Source organism: Bos indicus x Bos taurus, chromosome 7 (genome assembly GCF_003369695.1).
Source record: "Bos indicus x Bos taurus breed Angus x Brahman F1 hybrid chromosome 7, Bos_hybrid_MaternalHap_v2.0, whole genome shotgun sequence".
In the NCBI taxonomy this organism is placed as follows: domain Eukaryota; kingdom Metazoa; phylum Chordata; class Mammalia; order Artiodactyla; family Bovidae; genus Bos; species Bos indicus x Bos taurus.
This window is the reverse complement of record NC_040082.1, coordinates 106,576,529-106,603,452: the sequence shown is the minus strand read 5'-3', so window position 1 is coordinate 106,603,452 and position 26,924 is coordinate 106,576,529. Positions and strand designations below refer to the sequence as shown.

Genomic DNA, 26,924 nt, shown 5'->3' with positions numbered 1-26,924 from the left:
GGTTCCCACCAAGAGAACAGTCTCCACCTCTCGAGACTAAGGGTCAGAAGCGTCCTAGGGAAGCTCCAGTGAGCACTATTCTCAGTACTGGGAAAAACTGGAGTCTCTTTCCTGCCTCGCTTACAGGTCATCTGCATTTGCTTTTCCCTGTTTGTTTTTCTGCACGTCGTACCCGTTCTGGTCCTTAACACCAAGCATGAGGCCAGTCTCTGGGCACACGAGCAGTGTCTGAAGCTGCCGAACGACAAGACACCTGACCGGCAGAAGTCAAGGGTAGACACCAATTCCATCAGCCCAGGCAAGCAGACTGAGCCTCAGTGTGCACACTGACAACCACGTACAACGCGGGCTGTGGTGTGCGGGCTGTGTGCGTGTCGGAAGACTCTCCAGGACGCGGCCCCTCTCCCGCCTTGCTCTTTCTCCGTGCCCACTGAGTCCCAGGCAGCAGGAATGAGAAGACCCCAGCTGACCACAGGCCACGGTTCAGTGGAAAGTGGAACAATCAATCAATCAATCTGTTCGGCTGACTTACACCCATGACCAAAAGTACACAAACTGATGTATTTATACATTTTTTAAAAATAATTGCTCAAGGGTGCTTTTGCCTGTTTGACATTGACCATCACCGGCCACCGCCATCTGCAGACCATATTTTCCCATCAAGCCCTTCACACAGCAGGTACAGAGAGGCAGGACCACAGGGAACACCTGAGGTGGCTTCCAGAAATTCCCTCCCAGATCCCCAACCTGACTGCTTTCTAATGCTATGGCTATGTCTTCCTTGCTGGCCCTGTGATAGGAAAGGAGGAGTTTTCTTTCATTCATTCTCTCACCAAGAACGTATTGCTCGGACCATGTGCTTCCCAGGAAACAAGGGGCCAGGCAGGGACTTTCCTGGCAGTCCAGTGTTTGAGATGGTGCACTTGCACTGCAGAGTGCAGGTTCAATCCCTGGTCAGCGAACCAAGATCCTACATGCCGAACCGTGGTCAAAATTGAAAACAAAATAAAACAAAGGGCCAGACAGGTATGAGGTCATCCAGCCTAGGACCTCAAAGAATCCTGAGCCAGCCCTCTGCCTTCAGACAATGCCCTAGGCTACTAGACAAGTGATGGTCACTCACCTCACCCTGGGCTGCAGTGAGACCTTTTCTAGACATAAAGTACCATGAATTTTTTAAAATGCTAACGTTCAAAGAAAGCCTGCTGACAACCATGGGCCAAACCCACTTTCTAGGTGGCCAGCCTACTGCACGCTGCCACCAGCACCAGGTAACGAGCACCATTAACACCAATGATCCTCAACTAGCTCTAAGAAACCGGCACAGACTCTTTGAGACATTTTCACCAGAGCTATAGGGTCCCTGGGTAGGGCTGGGGGGGTAGGGTGGGGGTGTAAAATGGTGCAGCTGCCATGACAACAGTCTGGCATTTCCTCAGAATATTAGACTCGTGATCCAACAATTCCACTCCAAGGTGCACGTCCAGAGGACCTCAAAGCACACCTCCACAAATCTGCATGCATAAATCTTCACAGCACTGTCCTAGTTACCAAGAGGTGGGGATAGCCCAAATTTATCCCAGATGATAATAGATAAACAAAACGGAGTTGAGCCATGCAATCGAATACGCTCACCCACAAAAACAGACGAAGCACTGACTCACGCTACAGAGTGGACGAACCCTGAACCCTGAAAACATGCTAAGTATGAGAAGTGAGACGCACAAGGTCATATAGACTGACTCCATTGATAAGAAATGTCCAGAACAGGCAAATTCAGAGATATAAAGGAGAGGAGTGGCTGCTGGGGGCTGAGGAAGAGGGACTGGAGATGGACTGCTAATAGGTATGGGGTTTTTTGGGGGGTGAGGAAAGTGTTCCCTAACTACACAAAGGTGACATCTGCACAACTCCTGAACACACGAAACATCACTGAATTGTATACTACACACGGGTGAATTAGATGATATACAAATTATCTCAATTAAAAATTTTTAAACACCAGGAACATTTATTTTTGCTGGGGAAGCATTCTGGAAATGTTTTCCTGACCCCAGGATGACTTGACCATTCCCATACTTTGTTGCTCTATGTAGGTAAGAGCTGAAACCTCACAAACCAACACCCAACCCTTGTCACATGTCCTGCTCACCCAGCAGAGCTGTCCCTGCAGCCAGGTCTCGCCCCATGCGGTTGTGCCACTGTTTCAAGGGCATACACCCCTCGGAAAGTCACCGGCCGGCCGGCCCACAAGAGGAAGCGGCTCACTGACCCAGGAGGAGGTCTCCAAGGTGTCTTCATCTTCTAAGACGTCTTTCAGTCCTACCTTCTCCAGTTAAGTAGCCCTGGCCCAAAACATCACTAGCCAGACCCTGATCGTAACAGACAAAATACTACCCGGCTCTGGGCTCGGTCCTGTTGGGTCCTAAAAGCCCTGGACAGTCTCCACCTGAGACCCCAAAGCAGTGGGGGGGATGGCTCAGTTTCCCCACAGACGCAGAGTGCAGGAAGGTCAATGCGCTCCAAGCACGGGTGGTTAAGGATAAACTCTAATCGTGGCATTGGAAAACCACAGGAATGGCCAGAGGGCAAAGGCCACCTGGCCAGGATTATGCTCTGCCCCTGATCCTCACAGAGGACGGCTCATTCTACTGCGGCCTGGGCTTTTCAAACAAGTGACCTGTGAGACATAAGAAGAGAGCAAAAGGCCATCCGGAGAAGGCAGGGCCTGGGCAGCCCCGAGGAGATCTCCCAATGTGCAAAACCCGAGGTGCCGGCCTTCTTCCCTCGCTAGGAGGTGGCCATCAGCTTCCGAAGCAGTGCTGTGTCAATGTCCAAGGACCTGAATGGGCCTATGGGGTAAGCCAGCCTCCATTCCACAGATGCGAGATACCTCGCACTCACCTGGCTTCTGGGCATGGGACAGCGGTCCTACCAGCCGGCCATGGTGGGAGCTATGTCAAAAGGCAACTTCTATCAACGTGCTGGCCAACCTAAAACAAAGAACAGAGGAAGAAACATTGAGTTTCCAAAAAAAGTTACTGGTACATAGTGACAATTTTAAATGTCTCCAATCCCTGGAATTACACAGCAAAATTCTAGATTTCAGCCAGAGCTCTGTGACTGCACCCTTCCACAGGAGGGCAAGCTGAAGAAATCAATTTCTATCAGTCTCTGTCTGTATGACCCAGTATGGTGCACTAACCAGTCAACACGAAGATCTCAGACACGAAAGATCCCATCTTAAACAATATGGATAGAGACAACAGGTGGTACACAACCACAAGCCAACATACTGAACACACAAAAAACGGCTCAAGGTCGTGATTATAATAGTAATGACATTAACAGCAAAAACAGACATACTAGCATTTAATAGACGTTCAGTAGTGAGTTCCAGGTACTACGTTAAAATTCAGTTACGTCTTTGAATCCCCTGGACAGTTTCAGGGTTAAGTTACAAAATCATTCCCATTTGACAGCTAAGGGATCTGACATATGTGATATTCAGGAACTTGTCCAAGGTCACCACATCTCCCTCTTCCGAGGTGACCTCTCCCCTCTCCAGTCCCCACACCTAAACACAGACCCCAAGAAAACCACCCACTATTACAGGCAGGGCAGAGTTTGCCCTCATGAAGCTGGGGACATGAGGTGCCCAAGGATGGATAAACTTCATCTCCCACATGGAAGTGGCCTCACTGCCACAGGGCAACTACAAGTTTTACCCAGGGATCAGCTCTAAAAGGCTTACACGGCCCAGGCAAAAAGGGGCTGCCTCGTTTTACAGACCCAAAAACTAAGGCTCAAGAACGTTCAGGAACTCTCCCAAGGTCACAGAAACAGCATGAGTTTCCCTCCTTTGTGAGGTTAGATGTCCAGTGCAATGGGCACACAGGCTCAAGCCAGGGAACCAGCCAAATCTCAGCCTCCCCGGCAGCTGTCAGTTGTAGCTTGCCAAATATTGTCAGTGTCACCTCTGCTGTCATTCTTTGCACCCACATGACTACCAGGAGCTCACTCTGGTATGAAACCTTTATATTTAAACTGGGTTCACAGAAATTCACAGCTCATGGATGTCGAGAAACACTCCCACAGGAGAACTTGCAAAATAAGCAAACATCATATGGAAAGATCTTTGGGCACCAAGGAGCACACAGAGCCCTCCTCAGTGGGGCCCAGAGCTGGCTACAGCCACCATTAGGGCTAGCTCCTAGGGAGAGGGGCCCTTTCTGTCACTTTTTTAGACCCTATTCAGTCTGGGAAATGCAGTAGATACCATTAATTCCCTGGAGCCAACACCTCTCTCTGCCTCGGAGAGGGAAACCTCAGGAGTAGTCCGGGGCTTTTCCAAGCACCTGCTCTCTTCAGGATCATGGTCAATATACAAAAGTCAGAGGTATTTCCACGCAATGGCAACAAACAATCAAAATTCAGAACTTCTGTGGCGGTCCAGTGGCTAAGATTCCCTGCTCTTAGGGACCAAGTTTAATCCCTGGTCAGGGAACTAGATCTCACATGCCACAACTAAGACCCTGCGCAGCCAAATAAGTAAATTAAGTTTTTTAAAGCCCAAGGCTCGGACTGCCCTGCTGGTCCAATGGTTAAGAATCTGCCTGCCAATTCAGGGGACACAGATTGGATCCTGGTCCAGGAAGAACCACACGCCAAGGAGCAACTAAGCCCGAGCACCACAACTACTGAAGCCTGCACGCCTAGAGCCCATGCTCCGAAACAAGAAAAGTCAGCACAGTAAGAAGCCTGTGCGTCACAACCAAGAGCAGTCCCTGCCCACGACCAGAGAAAAGCCTGTGCACAGCAACAAAGATCCACCACAGACAAGGAACGAGGTAATAAATCTTTGGGGGAAAAAACAAACGCAAAGCTCTAAAAAAACAGTAATAATTAATACAGCATAAATGTAAACTACCTAAGGATAAACCTGATTTTTAAAAACATGGACAAGACCTGTAACCTGAATTACAGTAAGATGTCACCAAGATTAGTGAGAGAAAACCCAAATAGAGAGATGACTATTCCATGGATCAGAAAGTTGTCAGTTCTCCCCTAAATTGATGCAAAGCCCCAATCAAAAATTTGCCTGCATGTTTTGCTGGGAAAAAAACAGGCTGATTCCAAAATTTATATGGAGATGCAAAAGACCTAGAATAATGAAACACTGAAAATGAAACAAATCTGGAGACATACCATCAAGTATGTAAACCAAGAGCGTGACATGCAGGTAAAAGCAGATGAGCAGATAAATGAACAGAACACACCCACGCTCATGTGGACAGATGATCTGCAACACCCAGTACCCCAACTCTGAAACCATAAGACACACTGGACATCTTCCTAAGGGGCGAATGCCAAGTCCCTTAACCTGCTATAGTAGTGCACACAGTGCATAATGGACACTATGCAACATATAAGACGTTTTCAGGTCATCTCAGACTTTCACCCTGAACCACAACCTTCCCCACTTTCAGTTCAGTTGCTGAGTCATGTCCGACTCTTTGCGACCCCAAGAATCGCAACACGCCAGGCCTCCCTGTCCATCACCAACTCCCAGAGTTCATCGAGACTCACATCCATTGAGTCAGTGATGCCATCCAACCATCTCATCCTCTGTCATCCCCTTCTCCTCCTGCCCCCAATCCCTCCCAGCATCAGAGTCTTTTCCAATGAGTCAACTCTTCGCATGAGGTGGCCAAAGTACTGGAGTTTCAGCTTCAGCATCAGTCCTTCCAATGAACACCCATGACTGATCTCCTTTAGAATGGACTGGTTGGATCTCCTTGCAGTCCATGGGACTCTCAAGAGTCTTCTCCAACACCACAGTTCAAAAGCACCAATTCTTCGGCGCTCAGCTTTCTCCACAGTCCAACTCTCATATCCATACATGACCACAGGAAAAACCATAGCCTTGAGTAGACGGACTTTTGCTGGCAAAGTAATGTCTCTGGTTTTTAATATGCTATCGGTCATAACTTTTCTTCCAAGGAGTAAGCGTCTTTTAATTTCATGGCTACAATCACCATCAGCAGTGATTTTGGAGCTCAAAAAAAATAAATCTAACACCGTTTCCACTGTTTTCCCCATCTATTTGCCATGAAGTGATGGGACCAGATGCCATGATCTGAAGTTTTCTGAATGTTGAGCTTTAAGCCAACTTTTTCACTCTCCTCTTTCACTTTCATCAAGAGGCTTTTTAGTTCCTCTTCACTTTCTGCAATAAGGGTGGTGTCATCTGCATATCTGAGGTTATTGATATTTCTCCCGGCAATCTTGATTCCAGCTGTGCTTCTTCTAGCCCAGTGTTTCTCATGATGCACTCTACATTTAAGTTAAATAAGCAGGGTGACAATATACAGCCTTGACATACTCCTTTTCCTGTTTGGAACCAGTCTATTGTTCCGTGTCCAGTTCTAACTGTTGCTTCCTGACCTGCATACGGGTTTCTTAAGAGGCAGGTCAGGTGGTCTGATATTCCCATCTCTTTCAGAATTTTCCACAGTTTATTGTGATCCACAGAGTCAAAGGCTTTGGCATAGTCAATAAAGCAGAAATAGATGTTTTTCTGGAACTCTCTTGCTTTTTTGATGATCCAGCAGATGTTGGCAATTTGATCTCTGGTTCCTCTGTCTTTACTAAAACCAGCTTGAGCATCTGGAAGTTGACGGTTCACATATTGCTGAAGCCTGATTTGGGAGAATTTTGAGCATTACTTTACTAGTGTGTGAGAAGAATGCAATTGTGCGACAGTTTGAGCATTCTTTGGCATTGCCTTTCTTTGGGATTGGAATGAAAACTGACCTTTTCCAGTCCTGTGGCCCCTGCTGAGTTCTCCAGATTTGCTGGCATATTGAGTGCAGCACTTTCACAGCATCATCTTTCAGGATTTGAAATAGCTCAACTGGAATTCCATCACCTCCACTAGCTGTGTTCGTCGTAGCTTTGTTCGTAGTGATGCTTTCTAAGGCCCCCTTGACTTCACATTCCAGGATGTCTAGGTGAGTGATCACACCATCGTGATTATCTGGGTCATGAAGATCTTTTTTGTACAGTTCTTCTGTGTATTCTTGCCCCCTCTTCTTAATATTTTCTGCTTCTGTTAGGTCCATACCATTTCTGTCTTTTATTGAGCCCATCTTTGCATGAAATGCTCCCTTGGTATCTCTAATTTTCTTGAAGAGATCTCTAGTGTTTCCCATTCTGTTGTTTTCCCCTATTTCTTTGCATTGATCACTGAGGAAGGCTTTCTTATCTCTCCCTTGCTATTCTTTGGAACTCTGCATTCAGATGCTTATATCTTTCCTTTTCTCCTTTGCTTTCTGCTTCTCTTCTTTTCACAGCTATTTGTAAGGCCTCCTCAGACAGCCATTTTGCTTTTTTGCATTTCTTTTCCATGGGGATGGTCTTGATCCCAGTCTCCTGTACAATGTCACAAACCTCCATCCATAGTTCATCAGGCAGTCTATCAGATCTAGTTCCTTAAATCTATTTCTCACTTCCACTGTATAATCTTAAGGGATTTGATTTAGGTCATACCTGAATGGTCTAGTGGTTTTCCCTACTTTCTTCAATTTAAGTTTGAATTTGGCAATAAGGAGTTCCTGATCTGAGCCACAGTCAGCTCCCGGTCTTGTTTTTGCTGACTGTATAGAGCTTCTCCATCTTTGGCTGCAAAGGATATAATCAATCTGATTTCAGTGTTGACCCTCTGGTGATGTCCATGTGTAGAGTCTTCTTTTGTGTTGTTGGAAGGGGTGTTTGTTATGACCAGTGCATTTTCTTGGCAAAACTCTATTAGTCTTTGCTTCATTCCGTATTCCAAGGCCAAATTTGCCTGTTACTCCAGGTGTTTCTTGACTTCCTACTTTCGCATTCCAGTCCCCTATAATGAAAAGGACATCTTTTTTGGGTGTTAGTTCTAAAAGGTCTTGTAGGTCTTCATAGAACCGTTCAACTTCAGCTTCTTCAGCGTTACTGATTGGGGCGTAGGCTGGATTACTGTGATATTGAATGGTTTGCCTTGGAAACGAACAGAGATCATTCTGTCGTTTTTGAGATTGCATCCAAGTACTGCATTTCGGACTCTTGTTGACCATGATGGCTACTCCTTTTTTTCTAAGGGATTCCTGCCCACAGGAGTAGATATAATTGTCATCTGAGTTAAATTCACCCATTCCAGTGCATTTTAGTTCACTGATTCCTAGAATGTCGACATTCACTCTTGCCATCTCTTGTTTGACCACTTCCAATTTGCCTTGATTCATGGACCTGACATTCCAGGTTCCTATGCAATACTGCTCTTTATAGCATCGGACCTTGCTTCTATCACCAGTCACATCTACAACTGGGTACCGTTTTTGCTTTGGCTCCATCCCTTCATTCTTTCTGGAGTTATTTCTCCACTGATCTCCAGTAGCATGTTGGGCACCTACTGACCTGGGGAGTTCCTCTTTCAGTATCCTATCATTTTGCCTTTTCATACTGTTCATGGGGTTCTCAAGGCAAGAATACTGAAGTGGTTTGCCATTCCCTTCTCCAGTGGACCACATTCTGTCATTCCCCACTTTACCTCACAGCAAATTCAGTCTTTCAAGACGCTCAGATTAAAATCTGGTGTTACCTTCTTAATCAGTTTACCCATCATCCAGTCCATCAGGAAATCCTACTGATTCTGCTGTCAAGCACATGTGGGGTCCACCCACCTCTCACACCTCCACTGGCCACACCATCCTCCAGCAGTAGGGCGGAGGTCTGCAAACTGGAGCTCCTGCTTTTACTCCTCAGCTCAAAACCCCCCGAAGGCCCTGCATTCTCACTCAGAGTGAAGTCCTGTCCTCTCCTGATCCCAGAGGCATGTCCACCCCACCTCCCAGTCATGCTGGCCTCCAACACACCATGCACTCTTCTGCCTTGGGGTCCTTTAAGATCTTCAACAAAATCCCAGATATGCTATCATTTTAAACAATCAAGTCTTCAGTTTGCAGCCCAAGTTGAAAATGGCCTTTGAAGACATAACTACCATACAATAAGCCCTAAATGTCAACAAATGCCCAGTCCATATTCGGCTTCACACGATTTCTCAGAAATGTCTGTATACAGTCTGTTCCAACTGTACTTGTTAGACCATTTGTGCTAGCTGCTCTCTCTGCCTCAATCACTCTCACTCCGAGGACTGACTCCTCCCTTTACCCCCAAATCACTGCTCAAATGTCTCCCTCAAAGAGGCCCACCTTGCTCACTCTGCCCCTTCTCTCCCACACCCCAAGCCCTCCTCAAACTGCACACAACATAGTTACCATGTCTATGGACTTTCTCAGAGGAAGAACAAAGACGCCACAAGGAAAGGGGTATCTGCCTGGGGCCTAATTTCATTTCAAGCACCTGCAGCATGTCTGGCACTCAATAAATGTTTATGGAATGAATGAGCAGAGATGGTTTAACACTAAAGGAGAAGGAATCAACCTGAGGAGTTCATAAGCAATCACCCCTTGATACAATTAGTGCAAAATTCAGGAAGGAGCAGAAACCAAGCAGAGACCCCTTAGCACCAACAGAACTGGGAGCACCTCTCTAAAAGAGACCGTAATCAGTTTTCACGGATATATCCTTTGGGCTGCTGTGCCATTGACCCCACATTGGCCGGGGTTTAGAGAGTTTTTACTATTTTTATTTCCAACCCATACATTTAAAACAGTATCGAGTAACCCTTAAGTACACAATTACCAACTCATAAGAGACTCTTCCGCTCCCTTGATAAATCATTATGGTTTGGCTCTGACCCTGCACCTAGGTACTCCACTTAACATGCGCACACTCAACACCCCAAACCTTCGACCTACCCGAACGATTTCCCAACCTGAGGGAGATCTCGCTTGGTGAGGAGGCAGTGACTGGTGATTTACATGAAATCAAGCCACTGCACTTCAGGGAACAGAAGCCCAGTGCTGCCACTTCCTTTCCAGGTCAGGCAAGTGAGGTCCGCGCCCTTTGAACTTGAGGTGAGGAGGCCCCGGCCAGACACTGGCTGCTGTCTAGGGAGCTCCAGTGTTCCTCAGAGACACTGAAGTTGCAGTGCCCACGGCCAGCCCAGGGACAGCTCTCAGGGGCCAAGGGCACCTGCCGGGGAAGCCTGGGCTCTCTGAGGGGCTCCCCCGAGGGCCACAGCGCCCCTTCCGAGGCCTGGTCCTGTGGAAGCCTCACGCCTCTGGTCTCCTCCTCAGCACTGTCTGCACTCAAACACTTATGCTGCCTCCGAAATTCCTCAGTTGTGTCTCATCCAAACATTTAACCACCCTAGCTCCAATCCAGGCCCAAGAACATGGTATTAAACCCAAAAAACCGCCAAGGTGAAACCCAACAATCCCATTCACTGTCTCCCACCCCTAGGTCCAAGCACCACCTCCGGAAACAAAGGGTTACCCTAGACCCTTCTGCCAACAATTGAAGCAACTGCACTGCTACTTGTCAAGGAGACGAAATCCCCAGCCAGCCCTATGAGAAAGGGAGAAACTGAGGCAGGCCAACAGTGGATTACCCCAGGGAAGCCCAAAGGTCACACTGCTCCAACATGTGCTGCCTGGCTAGGGAAAGATTAACTTGGCTCAGAGTCAATTCCCTAATCCAGGATCACAAACTCCAGCCTGGGCCTGCTCTAGGAAATGGGTTTCCTAGGACACAGCCGCATCCACCCGGGGTCAGCCTGTCTAGGGCTGCTTTCGTCCACAGGGCAAAGCTGAGCAGCAGTGACAAAGACAACGTGGACCCCAAAAGCCAACGAGACCAAGCTGGTGGGCTCCGCTCAGCATTCCCGGGACAGAGGTGACTCGGTCAAAGCTGCCTGCCTGAGACAAGATCAGAGCGCAGGCGCAGCGAGGGTGTGCTCTGGCTCCACACCCCCCGGGACCAAGCAGTACCTGCTCTCCCCCAGGCCCAGAGCCTCATTAACCCTGTATCCCCACAGAGGCAGGGAGAGCATGACTAGGCAGACTGGAGAGGGAGACTCAGCCCCACGAGGGCCACGGAGCTGACAGTGAGGCCAGCTGCACAAGCCTATCCTTGGCAACCAGAGCTGGACGATCTCCACCGTCAAGCCAGAGCACCCACTGGGGTAACAAGCAGTACATGCCCCCCAGACCTCTGAAGGGCCCCTGCCTGTCCCCCCTCAGCCACAGCAACCATGGCCTCACCAAGAGACGGACTGTGTCCCCACACCATCCCTTCCTGAAGCTCCTTAAAGCTCCCAACACCTCACCACAGCCTTTAGGACCCTGCCTGTTTAGGCAGGCGACCCCAGGAAGTCACCTGGCATGCATGTATGTATAGGCATGCACGTACGTGTGGGTACATACACCATACTCCTGCCTCCAACCACACCGCTCTTGTTTCCTTTACCCACCATATCTGCCTTCCTCTATGACCCGGACTTTCCACATGCTATTCTCACTCCTAGGAAAGTACTTCCTTCCCCCAACTCATCTGTCAGACTCAAAACACGTATTACTCAGAAACCCTCTCCCTTTCATCCCCAAGGGTTAAAACCCCATCACTTGGCATGGCTGACCTTGACATCTGACAAGCATCCCACTCGGTTCTCTCCTCCAAACACTCCACGTACCACAAGAGGAAGGGCTCTTGTTCATCCTATCCAAGGCCCAACAAGGAATGCAGAAGAGACGACACCACGGCATTCTGCGCCGGTCACAAGCACCCAGCCACTGCGCTCTCGCCACTGTGCTCAGGCGCCGAGCCGTGCCCAGCTCTTCTGTGACCCCATGGCAAGAACACTGGGCTGGGTAGCCCTTTCCTTCTCCAGGGGATCTTCTCAACCCAGGGATCAAACCCACGTCTCTATGTCTCCTGGATTGGCAGGCAGATTCTTTACCACTGAGCCACTTGGGAAGCCTGTTTTCACCACCAACTTGATGGAAAAACATAACAATATAAATAACATTAGGAATAAACAACATGTGGAGACAGGCAAGGCCACAGCATCGCCACAGCCCCTGGGGGCCAGGGCTTCTCGGGGGAGGTGCTCCCGCGACTCCCTCACACGGCTGTTTGGAGAAAGGTGCTTGGAGACTCCCACAGTCCTCACTGGCCTTGTGTCAGAAGCGCCTCCCTGTCACTGCTGAGAAGTGAGCGCTACCCCAGCACCCATTCACCAACATCCCCTCCCTCTTTCTTATGGCCAAAACTCTATTTTGTTGTAGTTGTTCAGTCACTCAGTCAACGTCCAACTCTTTGCAACCCCATGGACTGCTGAAAGCCAGGCTCCTCTGTCCACCCTCTCCCGGAGTTTGCTCAAACTTACGTCCATTGCGTCGATGAGATCTTCTAACCATTTCACCCTCTGCCGCCCCCTTCTCCTTTTGCATCCCTTCCATCCCTGGGTCGGGAAGATCCCCTGGAGAAGGAAATGGCAACCCACTCCAGTATTCTTGCCTGGAGAATCCCATGGACGGAGGAGCTTGGTGGGCTACAGTCCACGGGTCGCAAGGAGTCGAACATGACTGAGCGACTTCACTTGAAAAAATACCATCAACAATCTTTCCAACAGACCCATGCCCTCCTGAAGACTTGACTCCACAACCCCCCTCCTCTCTCCTAAGCATTCTGGATATCCCTCCCTTTCACACCACCAGACCACCCTGATGATGACGGACAGAGTCCTCCTGATGAATCACACACAACCAACTGCTCGGCCCCGACTCTCCTGACAATTCAAACACTCTGGGGCCAAATCCGACTGTGCCCCTGGGGGCTCGCCTACCCCTTAGGACTCAAGATCAGCCTGAGGACCAAGCGACAGAGCCTGGCTCCAGGCAGGCTCTCCAACAGAAGCAACTAGTTCTTTGACTATGATTACTGCTGTTCCTCAAAATCCTAAGCCTCCTTATAATGAGGGTCCTTGAAGAAGGCAGTGGCACCCCACTCCAGTACTCATGCCTGGAAAACCCCATGGACGGAGGAGCCTGGTGGGCTACAGTCCATGAGGTCACTAAGAGTCAGACACGACTGAGCAACTTCACTTTCACTTTTCACTTTCATGCATTGGAGAAGGAAATGGCAACCCACTCCGGTGTTCCTGCCTGGAGAATCCCTGGTGGGTTTCCGTCTATGGGGTCACGTAGAGTCACACACGACTGAAGCGACTTAGCAGTAGCATTTCAGTGTCTTCACGCTCACTCCCTAGCAGCTGCCCAAGCAATCCACCTTGCAGGTGCATTCAAAACATCAGAGAAACCACCTCCCCCCATATTTAAAATGCACAGGAATCAAATGTCCACCTCTAGACAGACCTGAGACTAGTGTTTGAAGGATTTAGCATTAGTGCGTTACGTTATGAAAGGACACCCTGAAGAAAATGTCAGAACAAAAGACGAAACAACTTCGGTGTTGGCAGCGAGGACCTACGAACCCAAGTCCCCCTTGTGTGCACGCCCGTAAATACGCGCCACCCTGAGGGGTTCTCTGACAAAGGGCCACGGGAAACAAGGGGTACCTTCAGCCTCTTCAGGCACGGGGGGGAGACCTCAGGTGTTCCAGGACACTGCCCCCCTAACCTCCTGCAGACCCCAGTCCTATGTCACCCCACCGAGGGGAGAAGAGCATCCAGGCCCCACCCTCCTAGGGACCAAAGAACACCCACGGAATCATGCTCCCAAGATGATGTTACAATGAGCCTTCTAGAACTATGCGTATCTTTTTAAAGCCCCTAGTATCTGACATAAGGCAGACCATCAAAATGGGAGTGCCTTCGTTCATTTCTCTCTAAGCTGACATTTGGAGGATAAAAATAATGCTCTCATAAAGATGCAGGATATTTCTATATTCACAAAGGTTCCCTTTTGTTTTTCTTCCTCAATGTGGTATTAATAAAATATATGTAACACTGACTGACTTAGTCATTTTTCTGGTCTTAGTCATTTGAAGTGCACAGTTTAGTGGCATTAAGTACACTCACACTGCTGTGCAGCCATCAGCACCACCCATCTCCAGAACTCCTTCACCTTGCAAAACTGAAACTCTGTCCCCATTACACACTAATCACCCATTCTTCCCTCCCTCACACCCCGTCCAGGCACCCACCATCCTACTTTCTGTTTCTATGAATCTGACTACTCTAGGCATCTCATTTAAGTAGAAATCATGCAGTACTTGTGCTTTATTGTCTGGTTTATTTCACTCAACACAACGCCTCTTCCGAGGCAGAACAACATCATTCTAACATTTTGAGGCCTGTGTACAGAACAAATCCCATGGGGCTGGTATACCCACAGCTACAAGTACAATTCTAGAAACTTGCTTCCCAGACCAGGCCCAAGTCCCTGACATGCTTCACTATCACTCAGTCCTTCCCTCCACTCCCCAAATAAACTGCACAAAAAAATACTGGCAAGGGCTTCCCTGGTGGCTCAGGAGTAAAGAATCCACCTGCCAATGTAGGAGACACGGGTTCGATCCCTGGTCTGGGAAGACCCCATATGCCATGGAGCAACTAAGCCCATGTGCCGTAACTACTCAGCCCACACTCCGCAACACGAGAAACCACCACAGTAAGAAGCTCAAGCACCACAGTTACAGAGTGGTGCCCACTTGCCACAACTAGAGAAAACTCACACACATCAACAAACAGCGTAGCCATAAAGAAAAATAATTCTTTTAAATTGCACAACTGATTAGAATGCTGCAAAGTTTGAAAAAAGAAACCACAATGGCAACACCCACCAGTGAACTGTGGCCCTGCACTGGGCTGTGCTTACTCGCTCAGTCGTGTCCGACTCTCTGCAACCCCATGGGCTGTAGCTCACCAGGTTCCTCTGTTCGTGGGATTTTCCAGGCAAGAATACTAGAGTAGGTTGCCATGCCCTCCTCCAGGGGATTTTCCCAACCCAAGGATCAAACCTAGGTCTCCTGCACTGCATGCAGATTCTTTACCATCTGAGCCACCGGGGAAGTCCTACACACAAGCCTGCACTACACAAGCCAATTAAAAATAAACAGAGATGACATGAACATACACCGCATCTTCCTGACAACGTACCCGACAATAAAGGTACGCTCAGAGAGCGTCAGGATAGAGGGGTTTCTAAGGGAGGGTGTTTCAGGGGACCGTCCAACTGTCCACTGCCCCCAGCCCTTACAGGGTAAGTGGAGCCCAAGATGGAGAAGCAGAGCCCCCAAGGTCTTAGAGGAGGCGGGCAAGAGGGGAGCGGGGCAACACCCACTTCTGTGGCCGTCAGTGCTTCCTCCTCACAGAAGGGCCAATGCGGAGAGGAGGTGCCTCGCTGGCTGGGAAGAGTCCTGCTCCACTCGGCCAAGAAGCCAGCATCTGGGGAGCAGACAGGAAGGAAACTGCACTAGGGACATGGATACCTGGAGGAGCGGCTCCAGGAGAGAGGCACCGGGGCTCCTCCCCTACCAAGGCTTCAGGAGAGTGCCTACCTCCAGGGGTGCAGCGGTGAGACCAGAATTTTGAAATACGCTTTGCTTTGTCCTCTGCTGCAAATCGGAATTTGCCTTGGTGGTAGACTTTAGTCTACACTGATGGGCTGTGAGGTACAATGCAAACGCCATGTGAATCTCTGCCTTAAGATAAGAAGTCCAAAGAACCTGTGGGTTGTGCCCTCAGGGGGACTTTGCCTGTACCTGAAACTCACCCCAGAGTAAGCCAGGGACCCCACAAAAGGCAGGACTCTGCCACACAAAGTCCACATCCAACACTGACTGAAATGTCTTTGCTCCATTTGCAAACAGCAGAGTGCCTGCTTGGGTCGGGCTCTACGCCAGCCAGCAGGCACACACGGCACACACAGAGCCTTCACACGGGTGCACGAGCACGTGGGCACACACACCAGCCAGCACACACTTTATCTTCCAGGCAAAGGTACACTTCAAAGCTGTCAGTTGTTGAGAGCGCAGACCACACATTCTAGAGAAACACGGTGCTAAGTGGCCCCAAGGAGCCCACAAGTCCATCTCGTCCCAATGACACAAGTCCTGCCAACATAAGCCAACCTAAGCAAGAAATCCTCTGGGAAGTCGCTTCGAGTCCCAGGTCCCCAGCCCTCCCAGACCAAAAGGGGTGGAGAGGGGGGAGGAGGAGGAGTGCCAGGGAGGCAAGAGCGAGGTGTCCAGTCACCTCCCCTTTACTGGGCGCACCTTGCAGGACCCCTCTGGCCTCCTCCACGGCCCACCCCACTGCCATGCTCTGTCACCAGCCGCCTCACACAGACCTAGGTCCCAGTCACTGCAGCTCTGTCCCCAAGGCCCCAGTGACACGACTGCTGGAAGTGGGGGCTCCGCGGTCCCCCGTGGTCCAGGACTCCTTCCAGTGTTCATCAAGTTTTGGTGGCATGGGAAGGGGAGGGCCTGACTCTTCATTGACAAAGCCACCGCTGGGCACACAGATTCAAACTGCTGCAGAAAAAAAAGCCCACTGCTGACAAAGGCGGGAACATCCAGAGAACCACCTTTAGCACACTGACAAGAGATTTTGTTACTAAAGGAGGAAAAAAAAGTGTAACAGTGGCTAACAATTATTAAATTCTTTATTTGGTGCCAGGCATGGTGCCAGTACTTTACATGCCTGATTTCATTTAATCCTCATAACCACAGAATGAGGTACTACCAACGCTACCCGTACTCCACACAGGTACCGCTAACACTACCCACACTTCACACGGGGGGACCGCCAACATCACCCACACGTCACACCGAACACTTGACAGGTGAGAAAACAGGCTGAGAGAAGTCATGGTGATTGGCCAGGGTTACAGGGTTAAATGGGGATCCAGACCCAGGCTCCAATCTCAACCATGACACCTTGGGGAGCAGCCTGTCTCTAACTAAGGCCATCCTAAGGCTGGATCCTTCCCAAGGTTCTGGGAGAACGTCCTAAAGCAAAGGTCAGTACAACCTCCGTTCCTCTTAATAGAGCACACTAACTTAACCCTTTCCTGAATTTCAGGAAACCTCGCTGTGCAAACCCCATTCCACGAACCATACAGCAAATTCAGGGACTTATGTGGGTCTTCACCTTCTATGAGAGGCACTAAAACCCTCGGAGGGTGCTGAAGCACAGATTTCTAAGCGCCTACCTGCCAGGGTACACACAAGCTAAGGGAAGAGGACCTGATCAACACTGCCAGCCCGGGCCGTAAATATAAATGAAGACCCTTTCGTCTTTTCCATTGTGTGAGATGTACACATACGCCAACCACACTCAGCATCCACCAAGCAGACCTGGGGCCCGCGGGGAGGACTCGTGCAGACTGAGCTGCTCTCCTTCCATCGGAAGAGCAAAGTGCTCACAGTGGGCAGGAGACAGAGCAGACACAGACCGGGGAAGGAGACAGGTCCTCTGGTCACTGACTCGGCAGTCTCCCCAGCCCACGGAGCATGGAGCCGGGGGCAGCCCGGGCCCTGAAGGGAGGGATTCCTGAGGTGGCTGGAGGCCGGGACGCATGCTGGCCCGCCCAGCTCTGTGCACGAGGCACCAGTCTGATGCCCTCAGCCTAACTCTCCTGATTCCTCACTCCCACCCTTAACCTCAAAACTGGGACCCCTGGCCATCATCAGGCAGATGCCACTCTCAGAACCAAGTCATTCTTTCCAAGGGCCAAGTCTCCAAGGCCCCCTTCCTTCCTGCGTCCACAACGCCTCCCTACTCTCAAAACCCGTACTGTCATTTGGCAGGACATCCACCTGTCTTCTTCCCTGAACTCTGCCAGAAGAGTCAGGATTTGAAAGCATTTGAGCAATGCATGAAACAGGGTAACTTTTTCAAACTAGAAAGTAGCAGCTGTTGGAAAAATTCATGTGGATGTTTCAGGGAAGTGTCTTAATCGCTCTAGGTCTGTCTGGAAAAGTGTCCAAAGCCTCAAGCTGGAAAATTCTCAGACTTTAGAAAATGCTGATTACCAACCAGCTCTTGGGGCACAGGAATCACACTGAGCCTCTTCTTGGTCCCTCTTAACTACTACAAAGCTCTTTCTCAGACGAAGTTAAGGGCCGTGTCCTCCTAATTTCAATCCACTCATCACTACTTCACTCTTGGGAACACAGCAGAACAAACTGTTCATATACGGGACCATCCCTCAGATATTTTATTCTTTTATCTGTTATTTACCACACTTTCATCTAACACAAAGCACTGCTAGTTTGGGGAGGAGGAGACACAAGGACAAATCAAGTTCCCACCCAGCCCCCAGAGAAGGGTCAAAGACACACACCCCTCAGTTCATGAGGGTCCTGGGTCCTGATGACCACACACGACCCCCCATACCTCAATCCACTATGAATCCCAGTGAAGCAGAGCGCGGCCATCCAGGCCCACAGGCTGAGCTGTCTCACAACGCCTGGCTTCTCCCAGGAAGGAGACACGATCTCAGACCACACTTCTCTAGGACCCAGCTCACCTCACCTTAGCTCAAACTCAGCACCTGAAAACTTAAGGCCCACCATCTCAGGGCCTGTGCCACCCTCCAGTCCCCACTCGGGAGCCACCACCTGGACACGCTCCTGCCCACCCTTCCTCTTTCCCAGAGCACCGCGCCCTATCTCCCCATGAAGAGTTAAGACCCCCGAGGACAGGAGCCAGCCATCTCACCCATCGCCAGAACCCAGGGGCACAGCACAGGTCAGGCAGAGAAGGGACCCCAGTTGCTGAATGAACAGATGACTTGTCCTCAGCCCCTGGTATCCAGTTAATCCCTACCCTATATTCACGCACAGGATCTCTGGCACCTGTCCCTGCTTTTTACTCCCCATCAGGCAAATTCAAGGCAACGTCAGCTCATGCCTGCCTCTTATCAGTGGCCCTTTTACCTCACTGGCTTCCCTACCCAATTCAAGTCAGCATATTCCTCCTCACAAACCGGAGGGCTCTCCCTGCTTTTAGTATCAAGTGTCATCAGCCCTCCATTTAAGGTCATCAACGATAATCATTTTTCAAACTTATTTCCCACTAAGACTTTCCATAAACCCTGAGGTCCAGGACAGTGATTTGCCAGTGCCATCCCTCCCTGACACTCCAGTGCAGGGAACACTCCCTCCAACAGTCCAGTCCCACACAACGAACCTGCTTCACAATAGCTGTTAAGACCCCCAAGACCAAGGAAATCGTCTCTTCTCAGAATGGTGTGCATGGCAAGCACAGATCAGATGCCCCATCTTTCTCATGTCATGACATGTAACAAAAATTATATGTGCACAGTGCACTTCAGTACTATGAGGGCAACTCACTGAGGAGCTGGGCTGGGGCCACCTGGGCCTGAGGACATCTGGACATCTCTGTCACCCAGCTCAGCATCTCTCCTTAGGGAATCTCAGAGCCCGCAACTCGTGCCGTGGCCTGAGTGTATGCCCAAGTATGAGTCACCAACTCACTGTGCAGTGATGAGACGTCTGCACTGCATTTCACTCCATGGGTCACCTACTAGAGTAACTTAGGCTCTTAAATGTCAACGGGCTAACTTTTTAAAAAATAACTTAAAAAAAGAAAAAGCAGCAGCCAACAATGGTTCACAGAAGACTGGTTACAATTTAAGTTTCCTTCTCCTTTCTGCAGTAAACCAAGGCAACAAAGTGGGCATGCTCCCACCATCTTAAATTCACAGAAGGTGCGTGCAGGTCTCTCTTGTGCTCACCCGATGCAGAGCACCTTCCCCAGGGACCTTCCACTTTCGCTGCATGTCATGGCAGAGCCACCTGATTTTATCTCTGGAAAGTTAAGAGGAACCTCTTCCATCCTCCCTGAGGGGGCTGAGTGGGTACGTGATGGCACCAGCAACAGGAAAGGACAACTGTCCAATCCTGAGCCAAGATTCCCAAATCACCAACATTCCTCCTGGAACCCCTCAGCACCCCCTACCCCAATCTTCTCTCATCCAAGAACACATTCAATCCCTATAACCAGCTCACCTGTGAAACAGCTTAAAGATGACTTCAGCAGGCAGAGCAGACTCCCCCCACATATAAAGGGTAAGTGAGAAATAACCTCTCTCAAAGCTTTTCAGCAGCCAGCCTGTGCTGTTCTAGACTCACCCTTACCTGAGTGTTAAGGACTGTCCCTCCTGCCCTAGACTAGCAGAGCCTGATACAGGATCTGATGTCCAGCTTTTCTGAATCCTGAAATGGTCACTCAAAATGATTCATCTGGAGGATGCCTAAATAATGAGTGCCATCTCTTGTTTTTTAATAGATAGGGAAAAGCAGTTTAATGCTCTTAAAACTAACAGCCATCAACCACTCAATTCCAGAACAAGAAACATAGCTACAGTCTGTTTCGTTTGCTGGCTTTTAAATGCAGCCCAGAGACTCCAGAAGCAGCCTTAATTCTTGCCTGTGTCCTGTCCCATCCTCACATTAGATACCGTGATGACCTCAAAAGACAAGGTCCTGAGGAAGGAAATTTGCCAGTGGACCTACACTACATAAATAAAGGGAAGAGAAACCTAAAACAAAACAAAAATTGTGAAACTAACCAAGCCATAAAGAAGTAAGGATAAGGCATCAGACCAGGAGGCTCCAGGAGGGAATAGAGCTCTGCCTCCTTCTCTCTTCTGCAAGTTAACACAGGGCGGGCCACTCCCCCTCTCAGGCCTCAGTTTCCAGTTTGTAACATCAAGCCCCGCCCCACTCATCTGGAAGACAGTAAGCCGCCTGCTGGGTTCAGCAAAACAGTACACAGAAGCTAGTCCCAGGTGAATATTAAAACTTGTCTGCTGCCCAAGGACCAAAAATAGTTACATTTCTAATGCTCTTCCTGACAAACCGAAATTGACAGTAGGCTGCAATGATATTTCAATCCAGACTCGAGTCTGTTAATATCCTTAACCAAGAAAACTTCAAAAGCAGACCAGGGCATGACTACTACTGACAACTGAGACTCCCACCTTCTCCCCAGACTTTAGTATCAGGAAATGTTACTTGTGGGGTTGAAAGAGACAGAAAGCCTCAACAATAAAAACCTTAAAGGTCTGGGGAAAGAGGCAGGAGACAGATGACCAACACACAAACTGCTGAAAAGGTCAGCTAATCAAACAAGTGTCAAGGAAAACACTAACCAAACCCTCAAAATCTCCCCAGTGCACGAAAAAGAATCCCAGGGAGGGATCTGACTCCAGAATCCTCTGAAAGAATCACTTGCCATTGAAGGAATGCATTAAGCTTTTACATACACAATAATACAGGAAAGAAAAGAAGTTAAAGTGCTCTGTCAATGATAAGCAAGCCCTGAGAATATCACAGGTCTGGAGTGACTCAACCAATGCAACCAACACCTTCAAACCAAGGATTGTTTGCCATGCTCCTACTTTCCCCACAGCACTGAACAACTGGGGGAGAAAAAGAACTTTCCCCCATGGGCGAATAAAAGTTGCAGCAGCAAAATTTTCACAACTGGCTGGCTAGCAGTGAGAGCCTGCCCAAAACACACAAGAATACTCAATCTGTTGTCACTGCCACAAAAGCCCAACAAATGTAAACTCAAGTAAGGAAAAACTGGCCTGGAAACCTGCTCACCTCCAAGGTCCTGGTGAGAACCTTCCTCTTAGGTAAAAATGTGTTGGGTCAAGTTTAACAGCCACTGACTCAAAGGGTAATTGCATAGAATAACTGGAATTGGAGGAAATGTTATATTGGGATTATATGCAGAGTTAAGACCACAAGGCGTTTTTTAATTCCCTTCTGGGCAACCTGACTGACCTTTTTAGGTGAGATCTCCTTACAATGAGTTCAGAAGACCTCCAAATTGTTAGGCTGTGGTAGAATTTTGTTATAAAGAAAATCTAGCTCCTCCATCTGAGTGTTTCATTGTGCCTGATAACTGAGATGTAAAACTGGAGGGGGATATTCCTGTAATTGTCCTCTGGGCAGAGGAGGATTTTGGTTTTTGGCTTGTTTTTGGATCTTAGTTCCCCAACCAGTGATGGAACCTACGCTCCCTGCATTGGAGGGCCAGGAGTCCTAACCACTGGACCACCAGGGAATTCCCTCAGGGGAGGAGTTTGATCTCAGAAGTAAATGGAGGGCTAAGAGTTAGGATATCCCTAACTACTTTTTCAAACATTTCTCAGTTGTCCTTGCAACCATCCCATGAGGTTAAAAACACAGTGCCCATCTACAGGTGGGGAAGCTGAGGCCAGGTGGCCAGGCAACCTGCCCACAGCTGAAAAATGGTAAATTGTTGTCAGATCTTCAGATTCCCAAGCAGCCTAAGTGCAGAAGACAGACAGGGTTCAGGCCCAAACTCTCCCATTAGTCACTGCAAGCACCATCAAGCAACCCATTTCCAATCCCTGGCCAAAGGGAACTCGATGATAAGGCCAGACGTACAGAAGCCCCTCTTGGTTCTCAACGGCAGGACCCCATGAGGATCTGCCTGGTGAACATCTTACAAATGGAAGAGCAGCCCCCTGAAAATCAAAATGTGAGGTTCAGAAAGCCCAGGGTCAGGAAGAGGGGCTGTGTCCCCTTTGCCCCGATGAGACATCACCAACCCAGGCGTTCTGTACTGCCAGGGAGGCACCAAAGCTGACGGAAGAAACATTCAGTCTGAGACTAGAAAAGCTGGGGCCCAGTCCCAGATGTAGAAAACCCAGCAAAAGGTGACCCTGGCAAGCATCACCCTCTGTAGGGGCTTCACCTTCTTCCATCTCAAACGTGCAGACAGGCTGCGGTTCTCAGGGGCAGACAGCGACATCTGTTCCACAAGCATGGCGGTGCTCCACACGTGAGAAGCAGCGCAATGAGCTTTTAAGCTCTGCCTCATCTATTGCAGCCACAAGAGCACACTCAGTGGCCCTGAGAGTGTGAGCAGGTACACACTAGGTGCTAAACTATGCCCCTTTGCATTTATTATCTCACTTCCAACTCAGTCATCATGGGAGACAATACTTCCTCCTTTTCAGAAATGAAACACGGGGAACTTTCCTGGCGGCCCAGTGGCTAAGACTCTGAACGCAGGGGCCCCGGGGTCGATCCCTGGTCAGGAAACTAAGAGTTCCCACGCCACAACGAACACCTGGCACAGCCAAATAAAGTAATTAAAACAAATATGTTTAAGAGAAGAAGAAATGGGAAACAGAGGATGAGGCTCACCAAGGTCAAGTCACTACGAAGAGGCTGGGTGGAGCCCACACCCAACCTAAGGCAGAGCCAGGGTTGGCCCAGGACACCTCTAAAGGGACCTGCTGCCCGGGAACCCTGCCCCGCCCCCCGCCCCCCGCCCCCCCCCCGCCCCCACAGGAGGAGCTGGATGAGCATGTAATCCAGCAGTACTAGAGAGCGCTCAAAGGCATTACCTCGTTTAGGATGAATTAGGTTTGAAGGTTCAAATCAAAAGACCTGGCCATCAAGGCAGGTCAAGTAGTGTCAAGTGTAGAGATGGAGACACAGCAAGAATAGCTGAAGGATTCTTCAGCCTCAAGTGAAGACTTTCTTTCCAATCCCACGCTGCCTCCGACTCCGCCTCTGCCCTCTACCCCACCCCCAGCTATGGCTGGACCTGAGGCCAAACAGCCTCAAAGTTTACAACCTCATCAAACCTTCCCTCTAAACTCCTGCCTCAATTTTGTTGAGAGCCCCCTTGCAGGTACAGCCCACCCCAGCCAGCACATTCTACCTCAGATTTCCTCGGACACATATCAAATCTTCAGTCCTTTCACATAAGGAATCCAAGAACTGGGGATCAGGACAGGAAAGCAAGATCCCTGTCAAACTCACCTGTGAAACAGGTATCCCTGTGAAGTCTGAGAGCGAGAAAGTGGATGCAGTGCACTGAAGCTGCAAAGACCCTTTCTCACATACCCTGGAGTGTTCCAGAGGATTCCCAGTCACTTCCTAAGGCGACCTGCAGGTTTTCAATTACAGTAAGTTTCTTTGTCTTCTAAAAGACTAACCTACATTTTCATCAGACAAAAAAAGAGGTCACAAATACAGCCTAGAAAGCAAGGGGAGGGGCAAGAAGCCTGTGGTCTGACACTCCTCTTGACTAAAAAGTCCTGCATCACGTTTGCCAAAACCCACAGGTATGCAAGATGGTCCCCAGCTGCTACTCATTTCCAATAACAGTCTCACCACATTCCACCTCACTGCCACCTCTTCAGGTCCCCTGCCTTTCACCTCCACCTTCTTTACACACAGCCTTCCTAATTCAAGACAAAGATGTAGCTTTGCACAGTTGGCACATGAAGTAAGTTTCATTAGCTGAACAAATAGCAATCTGAAGCCAGACTGACTAACTCACCTCCTAAAACAGTTCATATAACTCAAGAGCATCCATTCTAACAACCAACCACATTTAGCTGGCAGCACAGTTCTGTAAGCCTCAAACTATGACACTGCCAACTCGTTCTTCTGGTTCTGCGGCACTTCCCAACCCGACAACTATTATAAGGAAATCCCAACGATGCTCTATTACCCCAGGACGACGGCTCATGAAGACCTCACCTACTCCCCTGTTTCATAACCTTCCTGGTTTTCTACAATGAGCATAAATTATCTCAATTATTGGGGGGAAAAAATAAGCCCAGGGAAAACAGTCTTGTCCATTCCATTTGATGGCACAGGAACACCCCAAGTCCAAACAGGTAGTTATCAAGACAAGTATTTGAGTTGCCCATGCCTTCAGAGGTTAACACGCTCACACTGACAGTCCTTAACTGGATTCAGTAGTAAGAGTATTACACTTTTGCGTCTCGGAAACTGACACATTCAGGACTCTGCTGGTCATTTTTTATTTTCTCCCAACAGAACACCAGAAAATGCCAACATTTCAGAAACAGCTTCACTACTCTCCCACTCGTGTCCTTCAGGTGCATCTTCTAGTCCCCTGCGATCTCAGGCCCAAGGAGGTCTAGCTGTGAGCTTCAATGCACCCTCATCACACTGGCCCTTGCCTTGCCCTCTTCAGCTGGGTCCCGCTGCTCTTATGGCAAATTCCGGACCCCCTCAGCCCTGGAACCTGCCCTTTTGTCTCTCTCTGCCCCAACCACACTGATCTTCCTTCAATCCCAAACACTCTCTCTGCCAGAAATGCTCTCCCTTTTCCACTTATTTAGCTCCTACATGTCCCCTGATCCCAGATGAAGGAAGGAGGCCCCCTCGAGTCCTGCTTACCAGTTCACAGCATCCTTCTATCCTTGGCCCGTGTTAAGTTTCCCAAGTTTATGAGATTTGTTACAATTGCTCTCCCATTAATCTCACAGTAAACTCCACTGAGCAGGGAGAGATTCCTAGCACAGTGTCGGAGGCACAGTATGCACTCTGATATTTATTGAATAAATCAATAGAGAAATCACTACTTGCAATGCCACAAAGTCACAAAATAAGTGATGCAAAACAAGTGAGAAAAACTACTTACAAGAGTTGAGAACTGGAACCTTTTAAATGCTTTATCATTCAATACTTAAAAGTCTTCTTTCTTAAAAAAAAAAAAGTAAAATACAGACACCAAAAAGTTTAAAACAAAAAACTACTGCTAATCCTAACCCAAAGATTTTGTTGACATCTTGCTACAAATCCTTCCAGGATTTTTTTCTATCAAAAGCAGCATTATTTCTTTCCTCTCTATCAAAATATAAGATTGTAGGATCTGCCAAATGATACTGCATTAATAGAGATGACTTGACATTTAAAAAAAAAATGATGTCATCTGAATGGAAATAACAATGCATCCAAATCATTAATACATTAATCCCATTCTCTACACCACATCCAAGATGACAGGCAATCCTCTGCAAAAACCAGCTTCAGAATTTTAGGGGCAGCAGAGGGGATGAAAGCTGAAGGGTGGGGGACTTAGCGAGGAGAGGGTCTAGCAGATCACTCTCAAAATCCCCAATCTAAACCGCTTCCTCCAAAAAAGGGCCAACTTTTCTGAGTTATAGGCTATAGAAGCGAAGCAATGGGGTGACTCTGTGGCTTGGTTCTTAAAAGCCACCTGGTAACTCTGCTCTCCAAGGACAAAGCAGGGCTAGAAACAGAGTTACCAGATCATCCCCCAACTCCAAGCAGAGGTGTACTGGAGCTTGGACAAGTACATGGCTTTGTGTTGTGGGAGCTCCCAGAAAATCCTCATACACAGCTTGCAAACGGGAGCATTCCTGGGCTCTGGTGCCCCACAGGGCAGGCGCAGGCCCAGCTCTACCTCTCTACTACTCAGCAGTCTTGGGCAAGCAGCCTGGCCTCCTGAAGTCCTGGCCTCCAGTTATCTCACCTGTAAAATGAAGACTATACTCTCCCTTCCCAAATCCGATTATTAGTGACACTGAAATAATATGTCTGTGAACTGAGCTTAGCATACAGTGGGCACTCAAATCGGGGCCAGTTTGATCTTTCCTCCACAGTTTGCTGTCAGGTCTAACAAGCTACCACCACTCTGGTGCCAGCGAACATTTCACGCAAGATTGAAGGCAGGAGGAGAAGGGGACGACAGAGGATAAGATGGTTCAATGGCCTCACCAACTTAGTGGCCATGAATTTGAGGAAGCTCCAGGAGTTGGTGATGGACAGAGAAGCCTGGCGTGTTGCAGTCCACGGGGTCGGAAAGAGTTGGACATCACTGAGTGACTGAATTGAACTGAACTTAAAAGAAAACTTGTAACCACTATCAGAAGAAAAAGAATATCAACAGGACAGTAGGTCCAAGACTGAAGGAACTGCACAGAAGGCTGTCTGTCCGGCAGTTTCTCTGTGCTACCACAGCCAGAAGGTGTCACTGTGTGAAATGGACACACAAGAACCACAGACTTAACCAGTACTGTGTACTCCGAGAAAACTGAAAGAAGTAAAAGGGTAAGGAAGAGAGAAAAATTAAAGGCTCAAGTGACTCACTCGGACTTTGATCTAAAGAATCCAAAGCTCTAAAGATAAGGATGAACCACACACGTAAAAAGGTAGAGTCA

The 26,924-nt window shown here is 48.9% G+C and overlaps 1 protein-coding gene across 5 annotated transcripts in view; it reads right to left on the bottom strand.

The window, feature by feature from the left end:
- GATAD2A (GATA zinc finger domain containing 2A) overlaps positions 1-26,924 on the bottom strand; it is a 98,472-nt gene that overhangs the window by 56,284 nt on the left and 15,264 nt on the right. For 3 of the 5 annotated variants that reach the window (XM_027548398.1, XM_027548397.1, XM_027548401.1), the window contains exon 2: positions 2,905-2,993. In XM_027548398.1, coding sequence (XP_027404199.1) covers positions 2,905-2,919 — 15 coding nt within the window. In that variant the 5' untranslated portion in view covers positions 2,920-2,993. Of the gene's footprint in view, positions 1-2,904; positions 2,994-25,381; positions 25,442-26,924 lie in introns of all 5 variants that reach the window. The other 2 variants (XM_027548400.1, XM_027548399.1) reach the window with 1 other exon arrangement.